This window comes from Chrysemys picta, chromosome 2 (genome assembly GCF_011386835.1).
Source record: "Chrysemys picta bellii isolate R12L10 chromosome 2, ASM1138683v2, whole genome shotgun sequence".
In the NCBI taxonomy this organism is placed as follows: domain Eukaryota; kingdom Metazoa; phylum Chordata; order Testudines; family Emydidae; genus Chrysemys; species Chrysemys picta.
Genome location: NC_088792.1, coordinates 120,634,580 through 120,659,535, shown reverse-complemented (window position 1 = coordinate 120,659,535; position 24,956 = coordinate 120,634,580). Strand labels below are relative to the sequence as shown.

The 24,956-nt window shown below is 42.7% G+C and overlaps 1 protein-coding gene across 1 annotated transcript; it reads left to right on the top strand.

Moving 5' to 3' along the window:
• Window positions 1-360: 360 nt before the first annotated feature.
• On the top strand, window positions 361-24,134 carry CAVIN4 (caveolae associated protein 4). The gene is made up of 2 exons (XM_005296539.5): window positions 361-911; window positions 21,488-24,134. Exons 1-2 carry the CDS (start codon window positions 504-506, stop codon window positions 22,142-22,144), a joined length of 1,065 nt encoding a protein of 354 aa, XP_005296596.2. The 5' UTR covers window positions 361-503; the 3' UTR covers window positions 22,145-24,134.
• Window positions 24,135-24,956: the final 822 nt, after the last annotated feature.

The window sequence follows — 24,956 nt, the reverse complement described above, 5'->3', positions numbered from 1 at the left end:
TGTTACTTGATTTCGTAGCCAGAGTGATTTGAAAACTGCTCCTTTTGGCTTAAATACACTCATGTTTACTTTTGAAAACTGTCTGAATTCCCCCAAAGGAAATCATTTCATTGAAATGAGAGCAACAGCAGATCTTAAATAAATATGCCAGTTGGCTCTCCTGCTTAATTAGTAAGTTGCTTAACTTTCCCAGATTAACACTAATAACGTCACTAGTACAGAAGTGTGACCCTTTAAATGTATGTTCCATTCCAGACATTGCCTCCTAATTTTAGAGGTTTCATATTGCAAAAAGTATCCAAATAATCATGGAGGGATAGTCTGTAGTTATAAATATTTGACCATTCTCCCGGGGTGGAGTTTCACACCCTGCTCTGAACATCTCTGAGGCCAGCTGTCAAGTTTCTTGCACAGGTGCCAGAATTGTTTCCCTGCGATTTGAACAGTCATCGTGGGGAGCATTTATACTTCAGTTCCTGTAAACCTGACTGAACACAGACAAAATGGATCACCATGAAGTTACCTTGGAGGCTGACAAAATCCATCAAAATCGTCTCTCAAATGTCACAGAAGATGAAGAGCAAGATGCTGCATATACAATTGTGACAGTCCTAGATAAAGTGGCCAACATTGTACACAGTGTACAGGAGAGCCAGAAAAGAATAGAGGAGCGACACAGAGAAATGGAGAACGCTATCAAGACCATACAGATTGATATTTTAAAGCTTGCCCAGACTCATGGCAATACAGGCTACACTGTTAACAAGTTGCTTGAGAAAACCTGCAAAGTTAGTTCCCACGTTAAAGAAGTGAGGGCACGTGTGGAAAAGCAGAGTGCTAATGTGCGAAAGGTTGAAGCAAAACAAGAGGAGATGCTGAGAAAAAACAAATTTCGGGTTGTAATATACCAGGTATGAACGCACTTTAATTTATTTTACCTTTGAAGTTTTGCCACATCCTTGATAGTTCCTGGGAAACACTAGTTGTTTAACAAATCAAAAGACAGGTAACACAGTCTTCCCAGTGTAGGAGTTGTGTTATAGCTTCTTTAAAATTGATTTCTGCCTTTCAGTGTCTTTCAACATGAACCCACTGATGGCAATTCACAGTCTATTATTAGTATCGGTTGGCTTTTCAGGCAGGAGTGTAAGATTAACTGCAGATCAGCAAGGACTATTTGTTGCCTATGTGAAAGGTAATATGAAGCAGGCACTGTAAATCTTGTCAGGCTAGTCATGCCTGACAATCATCTGTTATTTTTTCACCATATTAGGTAGAAGTCCAAACAGTAAAACTATTTATGGAGGCTCCAGAATTTAGTCATTCCTTTAATGCTAATTTTCAAGTGTAGTGTATTTTATTTGCAGTTATCAAGGTTTTTTGTAGCTGTGAAAAGTTTTTTCATGGTCTCAATTCATAGGAACGAATATTCAAAACTAAGTTCAGACCTGCACCCCCTTATCACACAAACCATCCTTTTGCGTGTAGTCTCATTGACTGCTTTGGAAATACATGACTAAGGAATACTAAGGGCTGGTCCACACTAAGCCCCCAGTTCGAACTAAGATACGTAACTTCAGCTACATGAATAACGTAGCTGAAGTCGAAGTATCTTAGTTCGAACTTAAAGGTCCTTACCGCGGGTCCACACGCGTCAGGCAGGCTCCCCCGTCGACTCCGCCTACTCCTCTTGCGGAGCAGGATTACCGGCGTCGACGGCGAGCACTTCCGGGATCGATTTATCGTGTCTAGACAAGATGCGATAAATCGATCCCAGAAGATCGATTGCTTGCCACCGAACCAGCGGGTAAGTATAGACGTACCATAACATGAGCAAGGTTTTGCAGGATCAAAAACAAACCATATATTTTTCTTACATTATGATTATTTTATAATGCTACTTGTTCTTGTAAATGAATAAATAGCAATTGTTCTTATTGTCTGAAAGCAAGTTGCTTGAAAATAAGTTTCTTGTCCATGGATCATACAAATACAAAAAAGTTAACCATGCTAGGGGGCGTTACAAGGCTAGGCCACTTACTGGAAAATGCTGCAACACTAGGTGTTAAGGACTTGATCCTGTGAAGTTCTAAGCATGCTCTGTCAAGCTGTCCTGCAGTGACACAGGAGCATGAGTACCAACCTCAGGGCAGACTGCTAGGAATTGGAGCACAAACCCCAAATTCTGTACTTAGATTTCACCAACCAATTATCCAGTGTAAACTCCTCAGGCTCTCTAACAGCCATAACATAGAGTCACAGCCCATCCCTTTGGGAACTCCAGTCTGTCTTGTCACCCAGATGGGCGGACGTGTGATAGATGGTCCCTGACACCAAGGATCGCAGCAATATTCAGGTTATTCCCAGTCCCAAAGAACCAGCCATTTACCCCAGGTCACGACAATGCTTGCAGCCAATCCTATAATAACCTCTCTACAGATTTATTATATAGGAAAAGGAAATAAGAGTTCCAATCTTAAATTTCAAAAAAGTAATAAAAGCCAACTCACGCGAAGCACTGGGGATCTTTTGCTTATGCCTAGTGAGCCTTGCACCCTAGCGTCCAAGCAGCATAAAGATACAGTTCCTCTTTGTTAGAGTTTTTTTATTCCCTTCCCCCGTGCTTTGAGATGCAAACTCAACTGATTGGAAGGATTCACTTGCAAGACTCATCTCCATAGAGGGGAGAGTAAGCAACAAAGTCTTTTGTCCTATTAAATGTTTCACTCTAGTCCATCTGGTGTCAATGGGCCTTCCTTGTCAAGCAGGACATAACTCCTGTTGGAGACCAGCATTTCACACTAGTTAATGGCTGTCTCTTGCCTGGTGATTTACAGTTACAGAGGCTTACAATGCAAACACGCAGCTATTACCTTGTAATGTGGGATACAGACATTATAAGTGAGATTAATGCCTGCAGCAACTCACAAGCATTCCATAAAGTCTAAACACATTCTTATCATTCTAATACCGATGTGAACAATATGAACACCCAGGTGAGCCAGACTGATTCCAGCTAGGTATTTGTCAGTGTTCAGTTGAGGCATGGGGATCTGAGCCTGAGCTGGCACCTGGTCTGCTAGCATCACATGCTCGACTCCTCTAGAATTCAGTGGGAACGGAGGATGCTCAGCCCCTTATTAGGTCCCTAAAAGTTTTGTTCGTGTACATCATTTATCATGACGTATTCTTTAAAGTATCAGTGAACACACACAAATAACTTTTTTCATGTCCGTGATTGGGAGTGTTCATCTGAGAAAAGTTACTCATGTGCATAAGTGTTTGTAGGCCGATTTAGCTTTTAAATTATTTGATTTCTAGTAAGAGGAGGTACTAGCCAAACCCCTGGTTAGCAATGAAAACAGTGCCGGTGGAAACTGATGATAGCATAAAATCTTATCAAATACAGACAGTGGGTCAAATTCTTCTCTCATGCCTATGTGACCCTGATGAGGCTGCACAGTTGAAAGTGAGGGCAAAATCTGGCCTATTGTTTTTAATTTTTGCAGGCTGCGTTAATAGCGCTCACTCCGCACCATTATGGTAGATATGAATGTAGATATTCTTTGTTTTTCCTTGCAAGTAATCATATTGCTGGAGGAAATGAACATCTTTGAATCCTTTGTCCGTTGGTGGGGTGCTGCTCCATTGCTTCCACTGTTCCATAGTTGTTGTATGATATATTTCAACATAGTCAATGTTCCGAAAATATTGGGGGGGGGGGTGATGGCTAATTCAATACAAAAAACACGATGTTTATTTTTTCCCCACAGACATGCTTGTTGTCATTTATTTTCACATAGTTCATGAAAAAGCCTGTGGAAGTGTCCTACCAGAGATTTACACAGAACCAGAAAAGACAACTGCTGCTACTTTTATTGTCTCTTCTTAGGAGACAAAGGAGACTTTGCTGAGAGCCTCCTTGCATCTGATTTTCTTGAACAGAATCAGCATCTTGAATTAGCCTCTTCACTCTTCATATTCCCATCCCTGTTTAGATCAGCTACAGCAAGAGTGGATTCCTCTTAGCATGTATCTACGCTAAAAACGCTACAGTGACACAGCTGCAGGGCTGCAGCACTTCAGTGTAGACGCTACTTATGCCAACAGGAGGGATTCTCCCATTGGTGTAGGTAATCCACTTCCCTGAGAGACGGTAGGTAGGTCAACGGAAGAATTCTGTCTACATAGGAACTTAAATTGGTTTAATTGCACCGCTCAGGGTGTGGATTTTTCACACCCCTGACCAATGTAATTAAATCAATCTTTTCTAGTGAGACCAGGCCACAGTCCCGTCCCCCCACCCCCTCCCACACACACACTCATTAGCTAGTGGAAACTTCTTTTATCCCCTATCTGCTAATCCTCTTGGGATACAACATTTAACACCTTGCTGGTGGGTGGTACCCTGTTTCCCCGAAAATAAGACATCCTCCGAAAATAAGGCCTACTTACAGTTTGTAATATAAGGCATCCCCCCGATAATAAGACCTCCCCGATAATAAGGCATCCACCGATAATAAGGCATTTTTCATTTCTGAAAAATAAGACATCCCCTGAAAATAAGACCTAGCGCATCTTTGGGAGCAAAAATTAATATAAGACACTGTCTTATTTTTGGGGAAACAGGGTAATTGTCCCCATTCCAGGAGCATTAGAGCAGAGTAACCTGCTAGGAGTGTAGTGAAACTTTACACACTGTGCTGGTGCAAGTCACTTTGTACAGCAGTGCAGTGCTGCTACACCAGGGGCTTGGTCCAGTGCAACCACACTGATTTAGTGCAAACCCTCCCCCTCCCCCCTGCCCCGCAAACCACCGCCAAGGCATTAATGGAGTGAAACATCACTATAAGAGGAGCGACAGTCCATTGACATGCACTAAAGCAATTTGGGACTTCCTCGCTACTGCACTGTATGCTAAATTGCATCATAACTGAGTTAGTTATTGAGTTGGATGTTGGAAGGGAAGCCTTCATCTACAGTGGAATTTTGCCTGAGAGGCATTAGGGATATTGTGAAGGACTGTGTGTAATGAGGGGAACGTGACTTACCTGTTTCGATCAATGAGTTTGTATTTCTGTAATGGCCTCTGTCAATCAGCACAGCAGGGTTCGTTCATAAAATCAACACAGAGAAAATTGTCCCAGTTAATTTTTCTTAATTAATAGTTTTGATACAACAATTAATAGAGGCAGAAGCCAATTAGAGGATGCAGGCCTAGAAATGATTGTCCAAGAGCCCTTCATCCCTCACAAAAAAGTATTGGACGAGCCCTTATGCTAAATGGAGTCCTAATGAGAATCTTTGACCATGCGAGTTAGGGAAATGAGAACAAGGGGTGGTTTACTAGACTTTGTTAGACCTGAGGCTGAGAAGATAGTTGGGGGTTCAGTCTGAAATAGGGTTAGCAAACTGCAGAGTGTAATTTGGCTCAGGTCAGTTGGAAGCAAAGCAGGTTCTCTTGCTGGCTTGACCTCAACCATCCAATAAGAATTGAAACCTTCCAAACTCAACACAAGTGGGTTTGAGGCTCAATGTGAATATTTTTCACTGTTCTAGAGATGATTAATTTTTAAGAAGGTCAGGTAATGGAGAGAGAGGCAGCCAGGTACCCCTGCCACCCAGACAGTTGTCATGGTTAAAGTCACAGTTTTAGTTCAAATTGGGGTACTATGTGTCCTGTTGGTACTGCAGTAGTATAGTTTGGAGGGACACAACTGTATAGGTAAGCAGTAGTCTCAGATAGGTTTGAGGAACAGCCCAGAGAAACTGATGTTTGTCTGCAGTAAAGTAGTCTTTGGCTATTTTAGTCATTCTGGGTACATAATTAAAAGATGGAATTAAAGTGTGTGCGTGTGTGTGCATGCTTTGTTTTTTTTTTCATTTTGAAGGAATCTGTTCCTTTTTTTTTTTTTGGTCCTCTCTTGGAACTCTCTGGTCAAGCTGGGAGTTACCTCAGATGAATTTTTTTTTTTTAATTTAGAAGTTATATGCTTAAAAGAGCCTAGGAACCAGTTAGACAAGGTGCCTGAGGTAATGTCTTTTATTTCAGGAACTAGTTACAAAGTCCCGTAAAAAAGATGTCCTATGAAAGGAATTCTGGATCTCACTCATGGCTACTGACTTTCACATTTGAAAATGCTTTGACAATCAAAGTGGGCATTCCTAACATGAGTTGACTTTCATGTTTTGGGGTTGGCCTGCCAAACAACTTTGCAGCCTTGTACCACACCATAATTGACTCCTCTCCACCATGATCACATCACTACACACAGCACAAGGGCCTGGAATTGTGAAGATGGTTGGTGAGTTGATTCGTTGGGATACACTCCGAACCTACCTGACTCGTTTACATGTATAGAAATAAAAATACAAATGTGACAGAATCATTAGGTCACCATCAAACTCCTGTTGCAGCTCGGTTGGTTGTGCACGGTTGGTTGGACACAGGTCTGGCACCCAGATGACATGATGCTGCTGCTTTTGAGGTGCTCCAAGTAAATTCCTTGAAAAATTAAGGTTTTTTAGAGACAATTGTCTAACTAAGCTGATGAATGCGTTGCCAGCTTGGTCCCCAGTCACTGCAGGATTTGGTGTGCATTCTAGCGAATTTTAGTACTTACATTGTGCTTTACAAACTTTAACTATTTACTCTTCATATTACTCATGTGGCATAGGTGACTATATAATCCCATTTTACAGATGGGGAAACTAAGAAAGAAAAGTTAATTGCGTTAGCTAAAACCATAGAGAGACTCTGTGTCAGAGCAGGGCTGTAGCAAAGAAATTGCCTTCAGGGCCATGCTTCATCCACTAAATCAGGTGGTTGGTCACACTTCTGAGTGGACTGCACCTGTTGTGACCAACAGCCAAGTTGGCGCTTCAGTAGCAGAGCCAGCTCAGTCATGTGTGAGTGAGCCCTAGAGCCATCTGTGGTATCTCCAGCTACTGCCCCCCACAACTGTGAATTGGCCTGTGGCCCTCCTAAAACACTGGAGGCAGAGAGGGAGACCACAAATAGCCTGTGCTCCTTAGGAAAAAGTAGTTACAACCTGTCAATGCTGGAGTGACAAAATTTACCCTTTCGGGGATTTGTTTACAAGGAAAGAAGTTTGAAATTCAAGGGGGGGTGGGAAAGGTGAGATTAGTCTGATCATTTATATCCCTAAAAGGCAGCTCATGGCTATGAACTTCATGGGCTCTGTTCAGATGGGATTATAAACCTGACTCCATGTGTTTTCTGAACCAGTGTAATCAGACTTATCCAGACTTACTCTTCTCCTGTGATAATATGAACTAGGGCAAGTTAATAATCCTCCTAGAGCCAACATAGACTTTCCCAATCTGGGAAAATGAAGTGGTGAAAACAGCAGATCTTACTTTGCATTTGTATGGGACCTGTTTTCAAAGTTTTGCTTGGGTTTGGCCTGGAAGGCACCAGAATAATATAGTTAGATGATCACTCTCCATTTCCCATGCCACCTGCCCAAATCATTAGACAGCCTAGATAGTGATTTATCCATAGGAAGTGTGGCTGATCATTATAAAAGTCTCCATGGTGCTTATCCTTTTGGCTGATTCTACACTGGGGAATGGAGTTCTACTTTCCCGTGACTGAACTTGCCTTTCAGAATGAGTAGCTTCTGATTAAACTCTATATGCCAGTGAAGACTCCTGAAGTCATTTTCTTCCATGGGTGTTACAGGACTGAAGTTGCTCAAAACAGCACATTTGCAGAACTGGGAAAATCTGAGCTCATCAACAGCATGTTACAGATTTTTAGTGGTTAGCAGCAGCACCCTGGTGTACAGTAACTCCTCACTTAAAGTCATCCTGGTTAACGTTGTTTCATTGTTACATTGCTGATCAATTAGGGAACATGCTCGTTTAAAGTTGTGCAATGCTCCCTTTTGGAAGCCGCCTGCTTTGTCCACTGCTTGCAGGAAGAGCAGCCTGTTGCAGCTAGCTGGTGGGGGCTTGGAACCAGGGTGGACCAGCAGCCCCCTATCAGCTCCCATCTCCTGCTGCAGCCGCCCAGCAGGCTATCAATCAGCAGTTCAGCTGTCCCTCCCCCCACGGCCATGTGCTGCTCCTGCCCTGTGCCTTGGAACTGCTCCCAGAGACTCCTGCTTGCTGTGCAGGGAGGGAAGGGGGGGCTAATGTCAGGGTGTCCCCCTCCCCCCTGCTCCTGCACCCCGCTTACCCCTTCTCCATATAGAGCACGGAGGGGACATGGACGGAGAGAGACAGAGAGAGCTTGAGGCAGCTGCTGCTGTCTCAACTTCCTGATCCACTTAAAATGACAATGCACTTAAGAGTGGCTCAGCTTACTTAAAGGGGCAGTGTGGATCTCTCTCTCCCACACACAAGGTGTGTGTCTGTCTCTGTCTGCTATGCTGTCTCCTCTCCCTCCTGTTTGTGCTGCCTTGATGAGAGGCTACATTAACAACTATGTGTTAACCCCTGAGTGCTCAGCCAAGTACTAGTTCATCATTTAGCAGCAAGACATTCCCTGGGAAATATCCCTCCCTCTTCCACCCTCTAACTTCACCACCTCAACCAAGCTTCACAATCATCATAGCTGTGGACAGTATTAAATAGTTTGTTTAAAACGTATACTGCGTGTATATCTATATAATATATAGTTTTTTGTCTAGTGAAAAAAATTTCCCTGGAACCTAACCCCCCCATTTACATTAATTTTTATGGGGAAATTGGATTTGCTTAACATTGTTTCGCTTAAAGTCGCATTTTTCAGGAACATAACTACAACGTTAAGTGAGGAGTTACTGTATTTAATAGAGCTGCATCTCTTCCAACTGTATCTAGTCTGCAAGAACCATACCTTTTGTCGTTATGGGCCAGGACTGAAAGCAGGTTATTAGCAAATGTCCCCTTTTATCATATCACCTCCTGTCTGTCCCTGTCTCTGCCCCTTCTCACACATGCAGATATTCTTTGTATCTACATTTAAAAGAGGCTGTCTAGGAAATTGCATATTTTGAACTGATAATGACAAATTCACAGGGCTGCCTACGCTGACACCACTCAACATGGAACCTCCTAAGGGGTACTTACTGGACTGTCAGGGACTCCTTCAGAGGTACTGATTCACTGGGTTTACTTGTTTAGCAAACTTTAAATGTGCGTATTTCTCTCACACAGCTTTCTTTCTGGGGCTGCAGCTGCCCTTTGCATCATTCAGAAGCTGTCCCAGGGAGTGGATGAGATGGGAGTTGCTCAGAATGACATTGTACAGTTCTCTAACTTCTTGCTCACTGAGTTCTCATTGGATCACTCTGGTCAGTTAATGAGAATGGATTCTTGATGAGATGAGGTGGGTGAGGTAATATCTTTCATTGGCCCAACTTCTGTTGGTGAGAGAGAGCAGCTTTTGAGGTACACAGAGCCCTTCTTCAGTCTGGGAAAGATACTCAGTATCTTGCATCTGAAGAAGTGAGCTGTAGCCCACAAAAGCTTATGCTGAAATAAATGTGTTAGTCTCTAAGGTGCCACAAGTACTCCTGTTCTTTTTGTGGATACAGACTAACACGGCTGCTATTTTGTAAAGTGTCTTGGCTAAATAATAGGTCAAACAGCTAATTTAGCATAAGTAGTTAGCACATGTTCGAAGGGACCATTCAAGGTGAAGTGGCCCATTAACACCTCTGGACTCATAGGACAAAAAGGGGGGGTTACTGGGTTACAGATTCTTGTAATAAGCCATAAATCCAGTGAGTTGGAGCCCCCCCCCTCCTTCCTCAGCATGCTCGGGGATAGCCCCCACCCACCAGCAGCCAAGCCCGGGTAGGTAGTGGGCTGCCGCTGCCACCCAGCCAGGCTCTCTCAGGCAGAAGCAACTCCATCCCGCTCCTCGCCTGGCTGCCAGGGCGAGCAGCTGAATGTGCTGGGGGAGGGACAGCGCTGGGAAAGAAGGACAGAGCCCCTCTTGCTCTTCCCCCCAGCAGGCCAATCTGGGGGGGGCACTTGACCCCACATGTCCCCCCTCATATGTCCCATCTGAATGCTCCAATAACAAGTATGTGGGTGAAACCAGACCTCATTGCTACCCTCTTGAATGAACTTACACAGGAAAATGATAAAAGACAAAAACACCCTATCACCTGTGTGTGACCACTTTTTATAACAGGGGTGTTAACCGGCCTCTTCACCTTGAATGGCCCCTTGCAACATGTGCTAACTACCTATGCTAAATGTTCCACCTGGTATTTAGCTGTGACATTTTCCCAGACCTGAAGAAGAGCTCTGTGTAAGGGGGAAAGCTCATCTCTCTCACCAACAGCAGTTGGGCCAATAAAAGATATTAACTACAACAACACTGAGGGATTCATGTGGTTTGGGTTAAATTGGTGAACCCCTGTCAGAATTTAAGGAACAGGGATTGTAGTTGAAGCTTTATGAAAGTAAAATGAGGGATTTACTGTGCTGGACACACTAAGCACTTTTCATTATGTAAGAACAATTCTACATGCCAGCTGTAGCATTTGGCCCCAGAATAGCATATTTTTGGTCTTATGTGCAGAAGAGTTTATTCAGCACGTACTTAATAGGGTGAACTCCCATAGGTGCCCTTAAGAAATAATCCTGTTTTGCTCCTATTTGAACAGACTTGGCCTCATGGCAGAGATTTTAATTCCACATCTGCAAAACTACAGCAGGATTACATGAGATTTAGTCCCATGCTTGCAGTGAAAGAGTGACACTTTTACAAAATGATGGGATGCTTTGTAATTGGGTATTCACCAGCGGCTAAGGACTGACTAAAGGGTTAATTGCAAGGGAGCTTTACCAGTAACATAAATTGTGTGATGCTAAGGACACTTTTTGGTGAATGGACGGGTTGTTATGGTAATTTCTGTTAACCAGCTGGCTACATGGTTAATATGTGTATTAATAGGCATGAGGGTGATTTGGTGTTTTAGAGATTTACTGTGGGTGTTGCACTGAATAATGTACAGTCAATTTAAAATGTAAATTCCTAGGCTGTGATATTGTTTTGATTTAGTTTCTTGCCTATAAGCTGCAGATTGTTTGCAGGTCTTCCCAGTGAGGGTATTTTTGTTTTTCTTTATCATGTATCAAACATTTCTAGGTTGTTTCTTTTACAAATCAGTTGTCAGTCACCACTCCGTCAACAAGCTGGGCACTGGACTGCCTTATTACCTGATTTGTGCTCCAGCTTCAGGAGTGTGAGGGGTTTATTAATCCCATTAGTGTTTGTTAAATATTTTGCAAAATGTTTTGAGTATTCCCCGCAACATGTAGGCTCAGGGTAACAGGTCACTGGCCTGTTACTTTGCTCGGAGCAGCACAATAAAATGACATAATTCTGTATTTTTGTCTGCTTTGCCTGTAGTTTTGGAATAAGGATGTTCTGACTTTGAGAAGGTGGAGAGTATTTTGGCTTGTAATGGTTATTATATTTTTCAAAATAGATTCTGTAGTTGCGGGGATGTCATACTATTTATTATTTTGTTTTTTCTTTGTTTTTATTTTTATTTTCTGTACTTTTTTATCATTATTTTTCTAACTTTTTACTTGGGATTGGGAAATGAGTGGGAGGGTTGTGTGTATTGATCACTTTAGTTTTAAAGTGCAGCCTGAAAAGTGACTGTAAATGTCTCAATTATTTCTGGATCAGATGTTTACACAGAAAGAGATGGTCTTTTTTAACTGCCAGCCCAGCAAACTCAGTCTGGGCACTGAGAGACAAACCTAGTGCACCTACTTAGAATGTTTTAATTCATTTAAGTCATTTCCATTTCTCCCAGTAAAAATTGACCAATTTTTCATTATTTTTGTGTTATTTACATTACATTCTTTTATCAAATCATCACTGAAATGATTGTGTTTTTCATTTACTAAACATCCATTCTTCAGTAAACAAACATTTTCAGTAACTGTTTTGACAACATATTTTTGATAAAAATTTGTATTAAAAAGGGGCAAAAAAGCTACAAAAATGAAAATTGTTGAAAAAGTCAATAGTTTTGAATAAAACATTTTGCTTTTTAAAAAATGTTATTTTTCTATGGGAAAAAAAAAACCTTTACATTCAAAAAAATTTGACCAGCTCTACAAGCCAGGTACTTTTCACCTCATGGAGAAGATTCTGGAATTGAACCACTGGCTAGGTAAATGGTGTCCGGTAGAGGGGTTTGGTTTTGTGGAACATTGGTCCAGCTTTTATGGGGAGAGGGGGGTTATCTAGTTTGGATGGCCTCCACCTCAGTAGAAGGGGGACCAATCTCCTTGGGGACAGGCTGGCCAGAGTAGTCAGGAGGGAGTTAAACTAATAGCAAAGGGGAGGGTAAAAAGAGGCAAACTATGAGCATTCAGTTAGCACAAAATCAAGATGCTGAAAACAAAATTAATCAAGGACCAAAAGGGCAGGAAGAGAAGAAATTCTTGAATTGCCTAGACACCAATTTTTAGAAGCCTAGTAATAAACAAGAGGAATTGGAATTGCTCATGGATGGCATAAATTCAATATAGTTTGTATTACTAAAATGTTGTAGGATGATTCGCACTCCTGGAATGTTAAAATCAATTGTTATAACCTATTTAGGAAGGAATGAGTATGGAGAAGGGAGAGAGGGAATGGCACTCAATAGATATTTCTACTTTTACAGCGTACAGACACAGCATGCCCAGCTAGCACAGGTATAACTACCACTATAAACAGTGAGGCACTATTTAGGTGAGTAGGGTAGAGACAAGCCAGTATCACAGGCTGTGGACCCTACACAGCTCTCTACATGCCCAAACAGGGTCTCCCATGTCTACCCTGCTAGTCTACTGCCTCCCCACTGCCGGAGCCTTTTCCCACTACAGTGAAAGACTCCAGCAGCGGGGAAAAGCTCCAGCCACGGGGAGCTGCCAGAGCCTTTCCCTGCCACCTGTAGCTACAGGTACCTGACACACCGCTACGAGTAAAGATAAAGCCATTTTTGACATAGGCCTTATCTGTTTCCTAGTTACTGACAACTCATTGGGTGAACTACTGGTCCCATTGAAGTCAATTGAAATTTTGCCATTGACTTCAATGCGGGCCAGGTTTTTATTCTTTGTGTATTATGGTGTGTCAAGTAATCTCAAGGTTTGAATTTAGGCTCAAGCCTAACCCTCCTTCCATTGACACACAAGTTGCACTAATCCAGGGCTTGCCCCTAGGGTCCCAGGACCCCATGGGTGTGCAGGGTCTGAGCACACGGGTCAAGCAGGGACCCAGGATTCAAGCTCTGTTGCTTTGCAGTGTAGACAGCCCCTCTGGACTCATGCTTTGGGTGTTCACCAAACGTATCCCACGGGCCAACTTTCCTTGTCCTCAAGTTTGACGGAGAGACAAGTTTTCCCACACTGCACTGTCAACAAAAGGCTAGAGCAACCACATTTTGGGAGAGTGCTAGGAAGTTTGGGAAATGGGTGTTTGGACTCAGGCCCACATAATGCAGTGTAGACACTGAAGCTCCAGGGTTTAACAATTCCTAAACCAGAGTTACAAATGAATGTAGACACTCAAGTCCCAGGGTCTGCTAACTAGGGTGACCAGACGTCCCGATTTTGTCGGGACTGTCCCGATATTTGCTCGTTTGTCCCGCGTCCCGACCAATGTTTGGTCGGGACGCGGGACAAACAAGCAATTTTTGCCCTCCGCTCTGGCTCGCGCCCCCTCCCTCGCCCCAACTCCGCCCCCTCCTTCCCCCATTGGATAGCTCCCCAAATCCTCGGCCTGGCCCCACCCCCTCAACTGCCCCATTGGATCCCTCCCCAAATCCCCGCCCCCTACCGAAGCACGCCGCATTCCTCCTCCCTCCCAGGCAAGCGCTGGAGGGAGGAGGCCCGGGGACAGCGGGATGAGTCCGGCCTGGCCCAATCGCAGGCAGGAGGGTGGGGGGTACCTGCAGGGGGGCAGCCCCGGGTCCAGCCTGGGGAACCGGCTCCCTACGCGCCCATGGGTGGGGGGGCAGCAGCTGTCCGCGTGGGGACTCTGGTTCCTCGGGGCTTCACCTCCGCCACGTGCGCTCCGGCCCCGGAGGGGTGTAGTTGGCGCTGGGTGCCAGGCAGATGCCTCTGCCTGACACGCGGCGAGGGAGAGGCGGAGTAGCAGCTGGAAGGGCCGGTCGGGCTGCACTCCCGGGCCCGCGGGGAGCTGAAGCCTGCCAGGGAAGGGGCTGCCACACGCTGGCGCGCCCGCGGCCAGCCCAGGACGGTCTCCGCGCAGGGACTTGGCGGGGGTGCTCCCCCTGTTCGTGCCCATCTCCGCGGCATCGGGCTCCGGGCAGGGGTTGTTGCATCCCGGGACCCGGGGGCCGCTGTTTACCGGCACCAGCCTAGGCGCTTTCCGCTTGTTCGTGCTTTTTTTTTTTTTTTTTTCTCCCTACCGGCTTTTTTATTTTTTGGCTCCGCCCCCTTCCCCCCCCCCCCCCCCCCGCGCGTCCCGATATTTCGCCTCTCTGATCTGGTCACCCTACTGCTAACTCAAGTTCTACTAACCATGGGCTTACACTGCACTGTAGCCAGACCTTTAGTTTCCTCATATGTAAACTGTGACATATTTATTCTCATTTCTCATTCTCATTTCTCTTGGGTTTTTTTGTATAGACTTGAACACCTTATGTCCATGTGAAACAATATCTTAATGTGTTTATAAGCCAATTGTTACATTATAACCCCCTTTTATCTGATGCTTGCAAGTTTGTGCAACAGTCACCATTTGGATGGAAGTTTTCCATGTCTGGTTTCTGCTCACGTGTGTGTTTTTGTCTGGCAAGTTTGAACAAAATGGTTCAGTTGCTTGTGAAAACAAGGATAGGGGAGAAAAATCAGATTTTCTCCTTATTCAAAAAAATAAGGAAAAAGAAGCTTTTAAAAAAACAAACAAACAAACAAAAAAACCCCAAAACACTGCAGCCAGAATAGTTGCAGCTTTTGAATCTCAACTGCACATGGAAAGGCTCAACTAAGGAGCACTGTCCAGCCTTGTTTTGGGGGATATTTGTTGTTGTCCTGGGTCTGACCCTTCCTATGTCACTATTGGAAAGTCTCTCAACCTCTCTGCCCTGTAATGAGGTTACTCTTGCATACTCACCTCTCAAACATGCTTTGAGATAAATAGTGTTTTTTCATTACTCTAAAACTGCTTTATCACTGGAATAACCAGCTTACTCGACAGGGGGGGGTATTAGAGACTCAGTGGATTATGTACTGGGGCTGGCGCAAAGACACTTTTGTTCCAGTCCTGAAGCTGACACTTCTTTGTTGTGTAAACTTATCCTCCAGATTTCCCCTTGTGTAAAAAGAAAATATTGAGACCTGCCTCACAGGGGCACTGGCCAGGCAGTGGGGAAAGGCTCCAGATGAATTAAGATGTATTTGTACATTTTGGAAGGGGTCGATAGCGCTTTATTCCATATAAAAACAAATGCGACCCCCCCTTCCTTTAAAAGAGCTTTGTTTGCAAAAATTAAGCATTCAGAATTTAAGAGTTGACTGAGCAGCTCTCAAGACCATCGATGCTGGTATTTAATGAAACTTGGAACACTGGAGAAGTTCCAGAGGACTGGAAGAAAGCTAAAGTCATGCCAATATTTCAAGAATAAAGGGGATGACTCAGGTAATTATAAGCCTTTTAGCATGACATTGATCCCAGGTAAAATAATGGAACAGCTGATATAGGATTCAGTCAATAAAGAAATAAGGTATTGTAGCATAATTAATTTAAATCAATATGTTTTTTATGAGAAATAGGTTTTTGTCAAACTTTATATCCTCAGATGGGACTACACATTTAGTTGATAATGAGATGTCTGCATGTGAACTAGTACTGCCTGACACTGATTAAAAAAATACTTAGCACTATACAAAATCACTGTAGTATACATTGCATTGACTAGAAAATGTCTAACTGCTAATCTGAAAATGTAATTGTTAAGGGGAAAGGATCATCAAGTAGGGGATGTTGTGAGTGGGGTCCTGCAGGAATCTTGGTCAAATGCTATTTAGTATTTTCCTCAATCATCTAGAGGAAAATATAAAATAATTGATAAAGTTTTCAGATTTCCCAAAGATTGGTGGCGTGGTAAATAACAAGGACAAGTCATTATACAGAATAATCTTGAGCATTTGGTAAGCTGGGTGCAAACACACATGTATTTTAATTCAGCCAAATGCAAAGTCATATATTTAAAAGCAAAGAGGGCAGTAGAAGGGACTATATCTCAGAAAGCAATGACTCTGAAAAGGATTTAGCGATCATGGTGGATAACCAGCTGAACATGAATGCCCACTGCAAAGCTGTGGCCAAAGACAATCGGTGATCCTTAGATCTATAAACAGAGGAATATCAAGGAGCAGTAATGAGGCGGTATTACCTCAACATACAGCCTTGGGAGACCATTACTGCAATGCTGTGTCACAATCTGGTGGCCACACTACAAAAGCTGTTGAAAAATTGGAGAGGGTTTCGACAAGTGACACAAGAATGAGCGGAGGTCTGGAAAACCTGCCTTACAGTGAGTCACTTAAGGGGCTCAGTCTATTTAGGTTATTGAAGACAAAGTTAAGACTCGACTTATAGAAGTCTGGAATTTCCCACGTTAAAAAATAAAGGGGAAAACAAAGACATTCCACTACTTGTTAGGCAGCACGAGAATGCTCTGTAAGCCCCATTACGTACAATCAGTGAGGTAGGAGTCCTTGCCTCATTCCATGCATCCCTTTCTATAGCATATGGAAGAAGATAGGACTCATTAGGACCCCTGCCTCTTTCCCTGTGCACCTTCACTAAGAGAAAGAGGCAGCACTGGCTAGAAGTTTCCTAAGTTGCATACACAGGCACAGACCCAAGAGTACACTGGCAGCCCATTAACAGATTTCATTACAAAGTCCATGGTGCGAGGACACAAAGTACAGCGTTTATAACTTTGATTTAAATTGAAAATAAGAGCGAAGAGATCCACAGTGGCAATGGAGCGTTCAGGTTCTGCCAGAGGGAATGGCTTTGTGTTATAAACATCAGGTTTGAAATATTTTACTCGCTGTGGAGACATCTATTCAAATGTAAGCAGTAATGGCGCAAACCTTTATCCTCAAAGTAGCTACAGTGAGTTTCATATTGTTTACTTTGTGCTGTTCAGACCAGAGCTTAAAACCAGAAGCTCTGTTTTACGTGGCTTTTAGTGAGCTGGGGCTGCACGCTGTCAGAATGAAGTACTCAAAGGCAAGACAAACCCAAGTTGAGTTTTATGCACACAGTCTTAATGGCGCTGGTGTGCACAGGCATTTCTAGACATATTCAATGATGTGATCAGACACTATTTCACAAGTAGTGCAAATATTAATAGCGTAAATACAATTTACAAAAAACCCCAATCTATGTAGCATCTCTTACTATGGTGCAAGACTCTGTCACTACGCAGAGACGATAAACGCTATTTATGCAAGGCTTGAGCTGGCAAGGTGCTGAGCACTCTGGCTCCTTTCCAGCCAAACTCTTAAGCACAGGCTTAACTTTAAGCATACGGATAGTTCCCATTGACTTGCACCAGCATTCTATAACTCAGATAGCTCCTATCTCAGTGGCTAGCCAGCTGGCTAGGCCAGGTAAAATGACGTGAGTACAATAATTTACATTTGGGTGGGAAGGACCCACCTTGCCTTTTCCCTTTTTAATTTGATCTGGCTATCTTGCAAGCCATCGCCTTGTGCTCCTGCTGCTGGAAGAAGGGGGAAAGCAGGCAGGCATCTTACTCCTTTTCCCCCTCAGAGGGCTACTGCCACATCCTACTGTTTCCATCAGCGAACAGTTTATTTTCTTGGTAGGACGATGGGGAGAGGTACTTACCCAGTTTAGGGCTTGAGCCTGCACCAATGAAGTCAATGGAATGTTGCCTTTGACTTCAGGGGGAACAGGATCAAGCTCTTAGCCATCTTTCCCCACATCAGCGTCCCCCCAGTGCTAAGACTGACTTTCCTCAGATGTGCTAACTCTGGGAGACAGACGCTTTTATTCTCCCTCTTCCCTAGTAAACAAAAATGACTTGTGAAAGTGTAATGCTAAAACCTGTTGGTGGTTCAGAGTGGGCAGTTCCCTACTGGGATGAAACATAGCACTGATTTTTATTTTGAAAAACCTTCACAATGTTGACCAATTCCAGTAAGACAGTCCATTTCTGTAGCACCTCCCATTTACGGATTGCAGCATGATGTACAAACCTGAATGAATTTAGCCTTTTATACCTGGTTTCTCCAGAGAAGAGGCAGAAACTGAAGAACAGAGAAATTAAATTATTTGGCAAAAGTCACACAAGGAGTCAGTTGAAAAATATTGCTCAGAACTCCTGGGTACCAGTCCCGTGCCCTAGACACAAAACATTCATCTGATAATTTACAGTTCTTAGTTCTTAATTTTAATATGTGTGTGTGAACATTACAGCCAGCCCTTTAAACCAGTGAACTGTAAATCTAAATACAACTGAAGCGATGGCATTCAGTAGGGAACACAAGCCTGCTGGAGTCTTCTGTGCACTAGGGGATGACAGTTCGCCCAAATGTTGTCTTAAAAAAGAACCTAAGCTCTCGTTTTCTTCTTATAGGAGAGACTCTTAAATCTCACCCTACTATACTCATCCCTGTATGGATCCAAGTTTCAGAATAGTTAGTAAGGAAATATTGTTGTCAATGTTTCAGCTAAAGTAGTGGTCTATAATTTACAGATTTTAATAATAATAATAATTTAATAATTAAGAGTTTAATTACAGAAAAGCTGCTCTATGTTAACACTATCCCTCATTTTATAAAAAGAAGCTATAACACAGCTAGGTAATAAAGTTAATTTTCACACATTAATGAAGATTATTAACAAAGAATTCTAGTTCTTGCTCATTCTGGTTTTGATATATGGAGTTAAATAAAATTCTGCTGATCTCACAGCAAAATAATTTCCCCTTAATTTTGATAAGCATTAACAGCCATTTTATGTTTTAAAGAAGCCAGAATAAGATGACCAAACTATAAACAGCCTTTATTTGCCAAATGGCTTAATATATTTTATTATATATTACTGATAGTTAATACTTTGTAAAGTAAAATTAAACATGCATTTGCATTTTGAACATTACAGCTGTTTTTCTGGCCAGAAATCGGTTCAGTTTGCAGTGCACCATACAGGAATTCATCAGCACAAGATACATTTGAGAAACTGACTGGCACTTGGTGGATGCTCTCATTCAAACTTCTTTGGTAGTTAGAAAATATTATTAAACTATGGCCCAAATTCTGACAAGCTCCAGGAATCAGGTGTGATAAGCCCACGATTGGGAAATGATACATTATGCAAAAAGAATATTAATATGCCATGTAGTCTGCCTGAGGCTGTGTGAGGAGCTGCTCCTCTTGGGAGCATGAACAAACGTTGTGCAGCGTTGTTTGTGTGCCCAAGGAGGAGAGTGCTGGGGTAAGCAAGGGGTGCCAGTTTCCATCTCACAGCTGCTACTGGTTCTGCGTTTTCTGCTATATGTCTGCTAGTACCAGCCAGAAATTGACTCTATCGGGGAGATCCAGAATCTCCATGGGAATCATTACACTGAGCTAAATGGGTCTTGGCTCAGCTCCTATGTGACGATGATTTACAGGTTGGGTCTACTCTTTTCAGACGTATTCTTTTACGGAATATTCACCCGAAACTTTTTCCACATCATTTACCATTAAAATGATGCTCAGTAACTTACTGCCCAAAAAGAGCTTTCAGAAAATTCTGGTATAACTTGCACTGTTCTGGCAGTTAAAATCTCTCTTTCTCTAGGTATCTACAGCACCCCAGCACCACGATAGCCGAGGTGCTCACCTCCTCCACAAGCGCCCAATTGCATTGCTTCCCTTTAGATCACTTCTTTTCAAAATGCAGCTACCGGTCCTCACCAGCACCCTGTGAACGAGGGTTGGGTGCAATTGAAACTGAACTCACTGAGAGGGATTAGTGGATAGAGGGCAGCCAAACAAAGCCAAAGGTGTAATGTAAATGTATTTTATCATATGGTTTCACTGCTTAGTACATGGCTAGCATGGCACTTATCTAGAATATGTATTTAATATTCAGTACAAATTAGCAATACTTGCGACATGGCAGGCAGTGGATACCAAGGTGATTAATGCACCATTCAATAACCTCCCATTGAAGACCCACTACAGAGACCCACAAATATTTGCTGATTGTTCAGTTAATGCATTAACATGGGATAATATACTTTTACTGCTGAAAATGCCTGTATGCCTGTAATACTAAACAATGCCATTCATGTATTTCTAAGAGTTGCCCACCTCTACTACTGCCACCTGGAGCTTTGCTTTTGTTGCTGAATTGATAGGGGAGGAGTAAAATGTGGTGCTGAAAAGTGACTATGTAAAAATGGCTTCTCATTCAGCAGATCAACTCCTGGTGTGTATTGAGCCTTACCAGCTCGCATCAGTGACATTTTACTCCCGTGAACTGAACACGGCTAAGGATGTGTTGTCGCTGCAGAGTTCACCCTGGCTCTTCCATGGGTTTTAGCACAACCCCTGTCACTGTCCACACACACAAACCTTTTACCTGGGTTTGGAGGTGCTTTAAACCTGGTCTAGCATCCCTACTTGGATACAGATTAAAGCCCAGACTTCACTTTAACTTGGGCTGGAACCTGCCCCCTTTGCAGTGAGGACACAGGCTATGTTCCCAGCCACACATGGGCACGTGCATAAGCAGAGGACACAATAACACCAGTAGGGCTTTGTAGTGAGGCCACCTGCAGTCAGGCTAGGCTGACCTAGGTGCTCAGATCTGGGGGCCTGTCGTCACTGCAGCGAAGACATACTCTAGAAGGGTCTGAGCTGGATTCTGTTCTTCCCTGTGCATCAACAGATTTCTCCAGTTAATTACAACTGTGGAAACCTAATGAAAGTAAGGAGGGGGCTACAGGTAATACTGAGAAGTTCATATGGAGTCAGTGAGGCTGTATGTAGGTAAAGGCCAACTTGCCCTACATGGTGCTCATTACTGGTGATGTATGAGAAGGAAAGAACCCAGCTTGACTCTCCAACCTCAGAATAGCAGGGCTGGTAGATAGAAAAACATCTTTTCTAATTGCAAACTAAGCACATTTGAGCTGCAGTCCATTGAGGCACACTAAATGTGGGACTCAACGATGCGAGTTTTACATTGTTCAACCCTTTTCAGAGTAGCACCAGCCTTTAAAGCAATCTCCCTAACAGGCATGGGACTGAACAGAGGCTGCAAAATCAGTTTTTCCAGGCCCCTTTATCCTCAGGAGATCGTGCAGGTTCTCAGGCGAGGCCCCACCTCCCTGTGCCACATAATTATAGCTCAGTTATTGATACTTACAAATAAGAAGCCAAAAAAGCTATATGCTTAAATGCTCTGCTCCCTTAAAACACTAGCGGAACGATGTCTTTATGTTTTCATTCACAGGAGGAAACAGAATGCCCGTCTTCGCTGTCTGTTATCAAAGACAGGACAAGAGGTGAAAACCTGGAGGAGCAATTCTTCCCACCTGATGACCTCTCGTCTGATGAAGAATATTATATAGATGAAAGCAGAGCATCCCGATTTAAAAAATCAGGCATGAGACGCATAGATAATATCAAAAAGGCATTTTCAAGGGAAAATATGCAGAAGACCAGACAAAATTTTGGCAAAAAGGTGAACAGGCTTCAAACTAGAATAGTGACACCCGAGAGGCGAGAGAGAATGAGGCAGTCAGGAGAGAGGCTGAAACAATCTGGGATAAGGCTCAAGAAAACTATTTCAAAAGCAGCTCCGACAAAGGAGACATTCAAGCGCAATAAGAAAGATAAAGAGCGAACAGTAGCTGAAGGGCAAGAAGGAATCCAGGAAGCTGGTGTGCATGCAGTTTCAGCGAGTGGGGCAGAAGAACCAGTTACAGAAGAGATTTCCTACACAGAAGTGATCACTAAAGTAAAGAAAGACAAAGGCAGTGGAACAAAAGGCACGTCCCAGCCAGCAGAGAAAGTTGTGCTCACCCCTGAAAAAATCGTTCTTAAACAGGAGGCAACAGAAGGAGGAGGTGATAATGTTCTTCTGTTGGACCTCAAGCACCCAGCATAAGTGATCAAGTAGTATATACTGTGTTATTGTACAAGAGAAAACATAGTTAGTATCTGTTCACTTGGGCAGATTGAGAGGTGTGTGTAACTTTTTATTGTTATAGCAGAAAAATATATCGGTGCTGTTCTAGTGTTTATATGTATAGCAGACAATGTGTTTGTTGCCTTTTTATTACTACACAAAAGTCACATAAACAGAATGAAGGGTCTCATCTCTCTTGACATGTACATATAACTTCAATTAATGTGAATGGGAGTTACAATTGCACATCACAAGGAGATGGAAACTTCTTGTATATTTACAACAAAAATATAAGGCACTTAATAGCCTTGTTGCTATCTTTAGTTTTATGCACAGAGGCATCCAAAGAACATCTCCATTTATCTCATGCCAACATCAAAAAGCAAACAAGCAACTGAGATAGATGCATTACTTCATATTGGCGGAAGGGAAGACTACAAGAATTGCTATTAGACTCTTTTTGGACCGCCCGCTCAAATAGCAGGAGGAGGAAATTATTGCTTTGGAGACAATAAAAAGCAGCAGAGACAATCGATTTTTGAGAACTGTTATCTGAAGTGACTAACAGGGATTTCTCGCATTTTGAAAGGGGGGATTGATGAAGTTGAGAGATCCACTTTCTGAAGCAGCAGCAGGTTAAAAACTATAGGACAAATTAAACACTGGAAAAATCTGGAGGCAAAGGAGAACTCTGATAGAATATCTGTATTATGCAAAGGTCAGTGCAAGTGTCAATTGGTACTGAGGAAGGCGATGGTTAAATTAGTAGTAAGGGAATCAAGATTAATATATGGGGACTGAGGAACAGAGAGTTAAAAACAAGAATGTGGGACTAAAGTGAACTTTGAGAAGGGCAGGCCCATTTGCCTTTTCTGTGCAAGAACTGATGAATAGTTGTTCCTCTACTCCAGTCATACAAAACTGAAAACAGTTTCAGAATTCATTGCCATTGACAGAGCAGAGGAAAAACAGATTGTTGTTGTTTTTTTTTTTTAAGGTAGCTGCTGAGATAAAAGGACCGCTGTGTTTTCTGCTCTCGGCATTTTGCTGGGGTTCTAAACAATTAAAATCAATTCCATAAAAAGCTATTGACACGCAGGCCAATCCATATCCAGTTCTTTGTTTCCTTTTCATCATCACTATCGACCAGTCACAGCCACAGAGCGTTCAAGCCAGACACAGTCTTTAAGAGTATGAAATGCTGTGTTTGTAGCACTAAGGAGGGAGGAATCCATGCCCTGAAATGAGGTATGTTAGTAAACATAGCCATTGTACTGGCAGAATAAGCAGGGTTTAATGGGCCTCTTCTGTTTAAGTTTACTTGATGTCTCCTTAGTACTTACATAAAATTAGATCTCAGAGTGAGGCATTGATATTTGTACAAGATTGACAACAGCTATGAGTTTATTTACTGTCCAAGATTCTATTTTGACAAACATTGTCCCAGGACCCATGGCTAACTGGTCAAGCTGTCATTCAAACCCAATTAGGTTTGATTTCCGATACTTTGCCTGCCAGTCCTGTGATTCAGTCCCTGGTACCTAGAATCTGAATTTTATGAATTGGGAATTAGCTATGGCAACTATGGAACACTTTAATGATATACTATATAAATGGCACGTCAAAGCTTTCAAATTGGATTCGTAGTGCTGGCTTGGGATGAATGAAGTCATGAGGCACTGTAAGCGAGACCGATGTTTGCATAACATCTATTGTAAATATATTCACTACTGTAATAAATAACTGTTAAAAAGAAAAAAACCCAAAGATTCTTCAGTGCATATGGAAGGAGCTTTTGAAAGTTTAGCTGGCAAGCTATGTAACTGTGTAATATTTTTCTTGTTCTTTATATCACTGTAGCCATCTTCCCTTGCACAGATGGTAATGGTGACTGTTTATGATGTTACATAGTCCATGTTCTATTTTGTGTGAGTTGATGTTATCCTACAATAAAAAGCCCTAATAGAGACTCCATCTGTTTCTTAAATACATATTTAAAGTTATCAAAAAAGCTGTTTTACTGCAATGTACAAATTGTTAAACTCGCAGTAGTTTGCAGGATACTATGTGCTAACGAATGGGTCTCTATTTAAAAAAAAAGCTATTTCATTTTCTAGTTTTATTGTAACTTGATAAAGCAAAGGGGTGATAGAATTAGGATGAAAAGCTTTATTTGGCCCATTACATGGAAATTCTGTCAAATTATCACATTTATTAGATTTGCTTTTATAGCAAGAAGTGAGCTCTGGAGTTGTGCAGAGCATTTCAAAGTGCCCTCTTCATTCTAACAGTGTATTCTCAATATTATTTTGTTGGCTGCTGCAGCTTATTAGGGCATCAAAGTTAATTTCCTCCCCATGTACAGAAAACAGTAATTGATTGGAGCCTCTAGTTCCATAGAGTGGAGCAGCCTTGTCCTGGTTAACGTCCTCTCTGATCTTTTCCATCGTTCCCCAAAGTGTCTCAGCAATGTTCTTGAAGCCCGATCCTATATCCCTTTCACAACCCGAACTCTCACTGAAGTCAATGGATGCAAGCAGCTGCACTCCAAGTGGGAGGAGCGGTGAGTCTTTTGACAGTGTGGGCTCATTTAGGTCTATCGTCTCCCGGGACTTGCGTGCAGAGAGTTCTGTGCACAGATCAAGGGTAGAATGTGACCCTTAAGGTACAGCTTGTTCTCTGTTTTCCAGGAACAAGTGTGACACTCTGTACTAGTCGTGGAAGTGAATTTTACTCCTCCTAACAGTAAGAGTCCTGCAACTACTAAACATAAAATAAAACTGACTGTGTG

Bases quoted from the DNA above. Each gene is read 5' to 3' on its own strand.
- CAVIN4 (XM_005296539.5), top strand. From the start codon at position 504: ATGGATCACCATGAAGTTACCTTGGAGGCTGACAAAATCCATCAAAAT. The intron at 912-21,487 runs GTATGAACGCAC...TTTCATTCACAG, and splicing joins TTCGGGTTGTAATATACCAG to GAGGAAACAGAATGCCCGTC.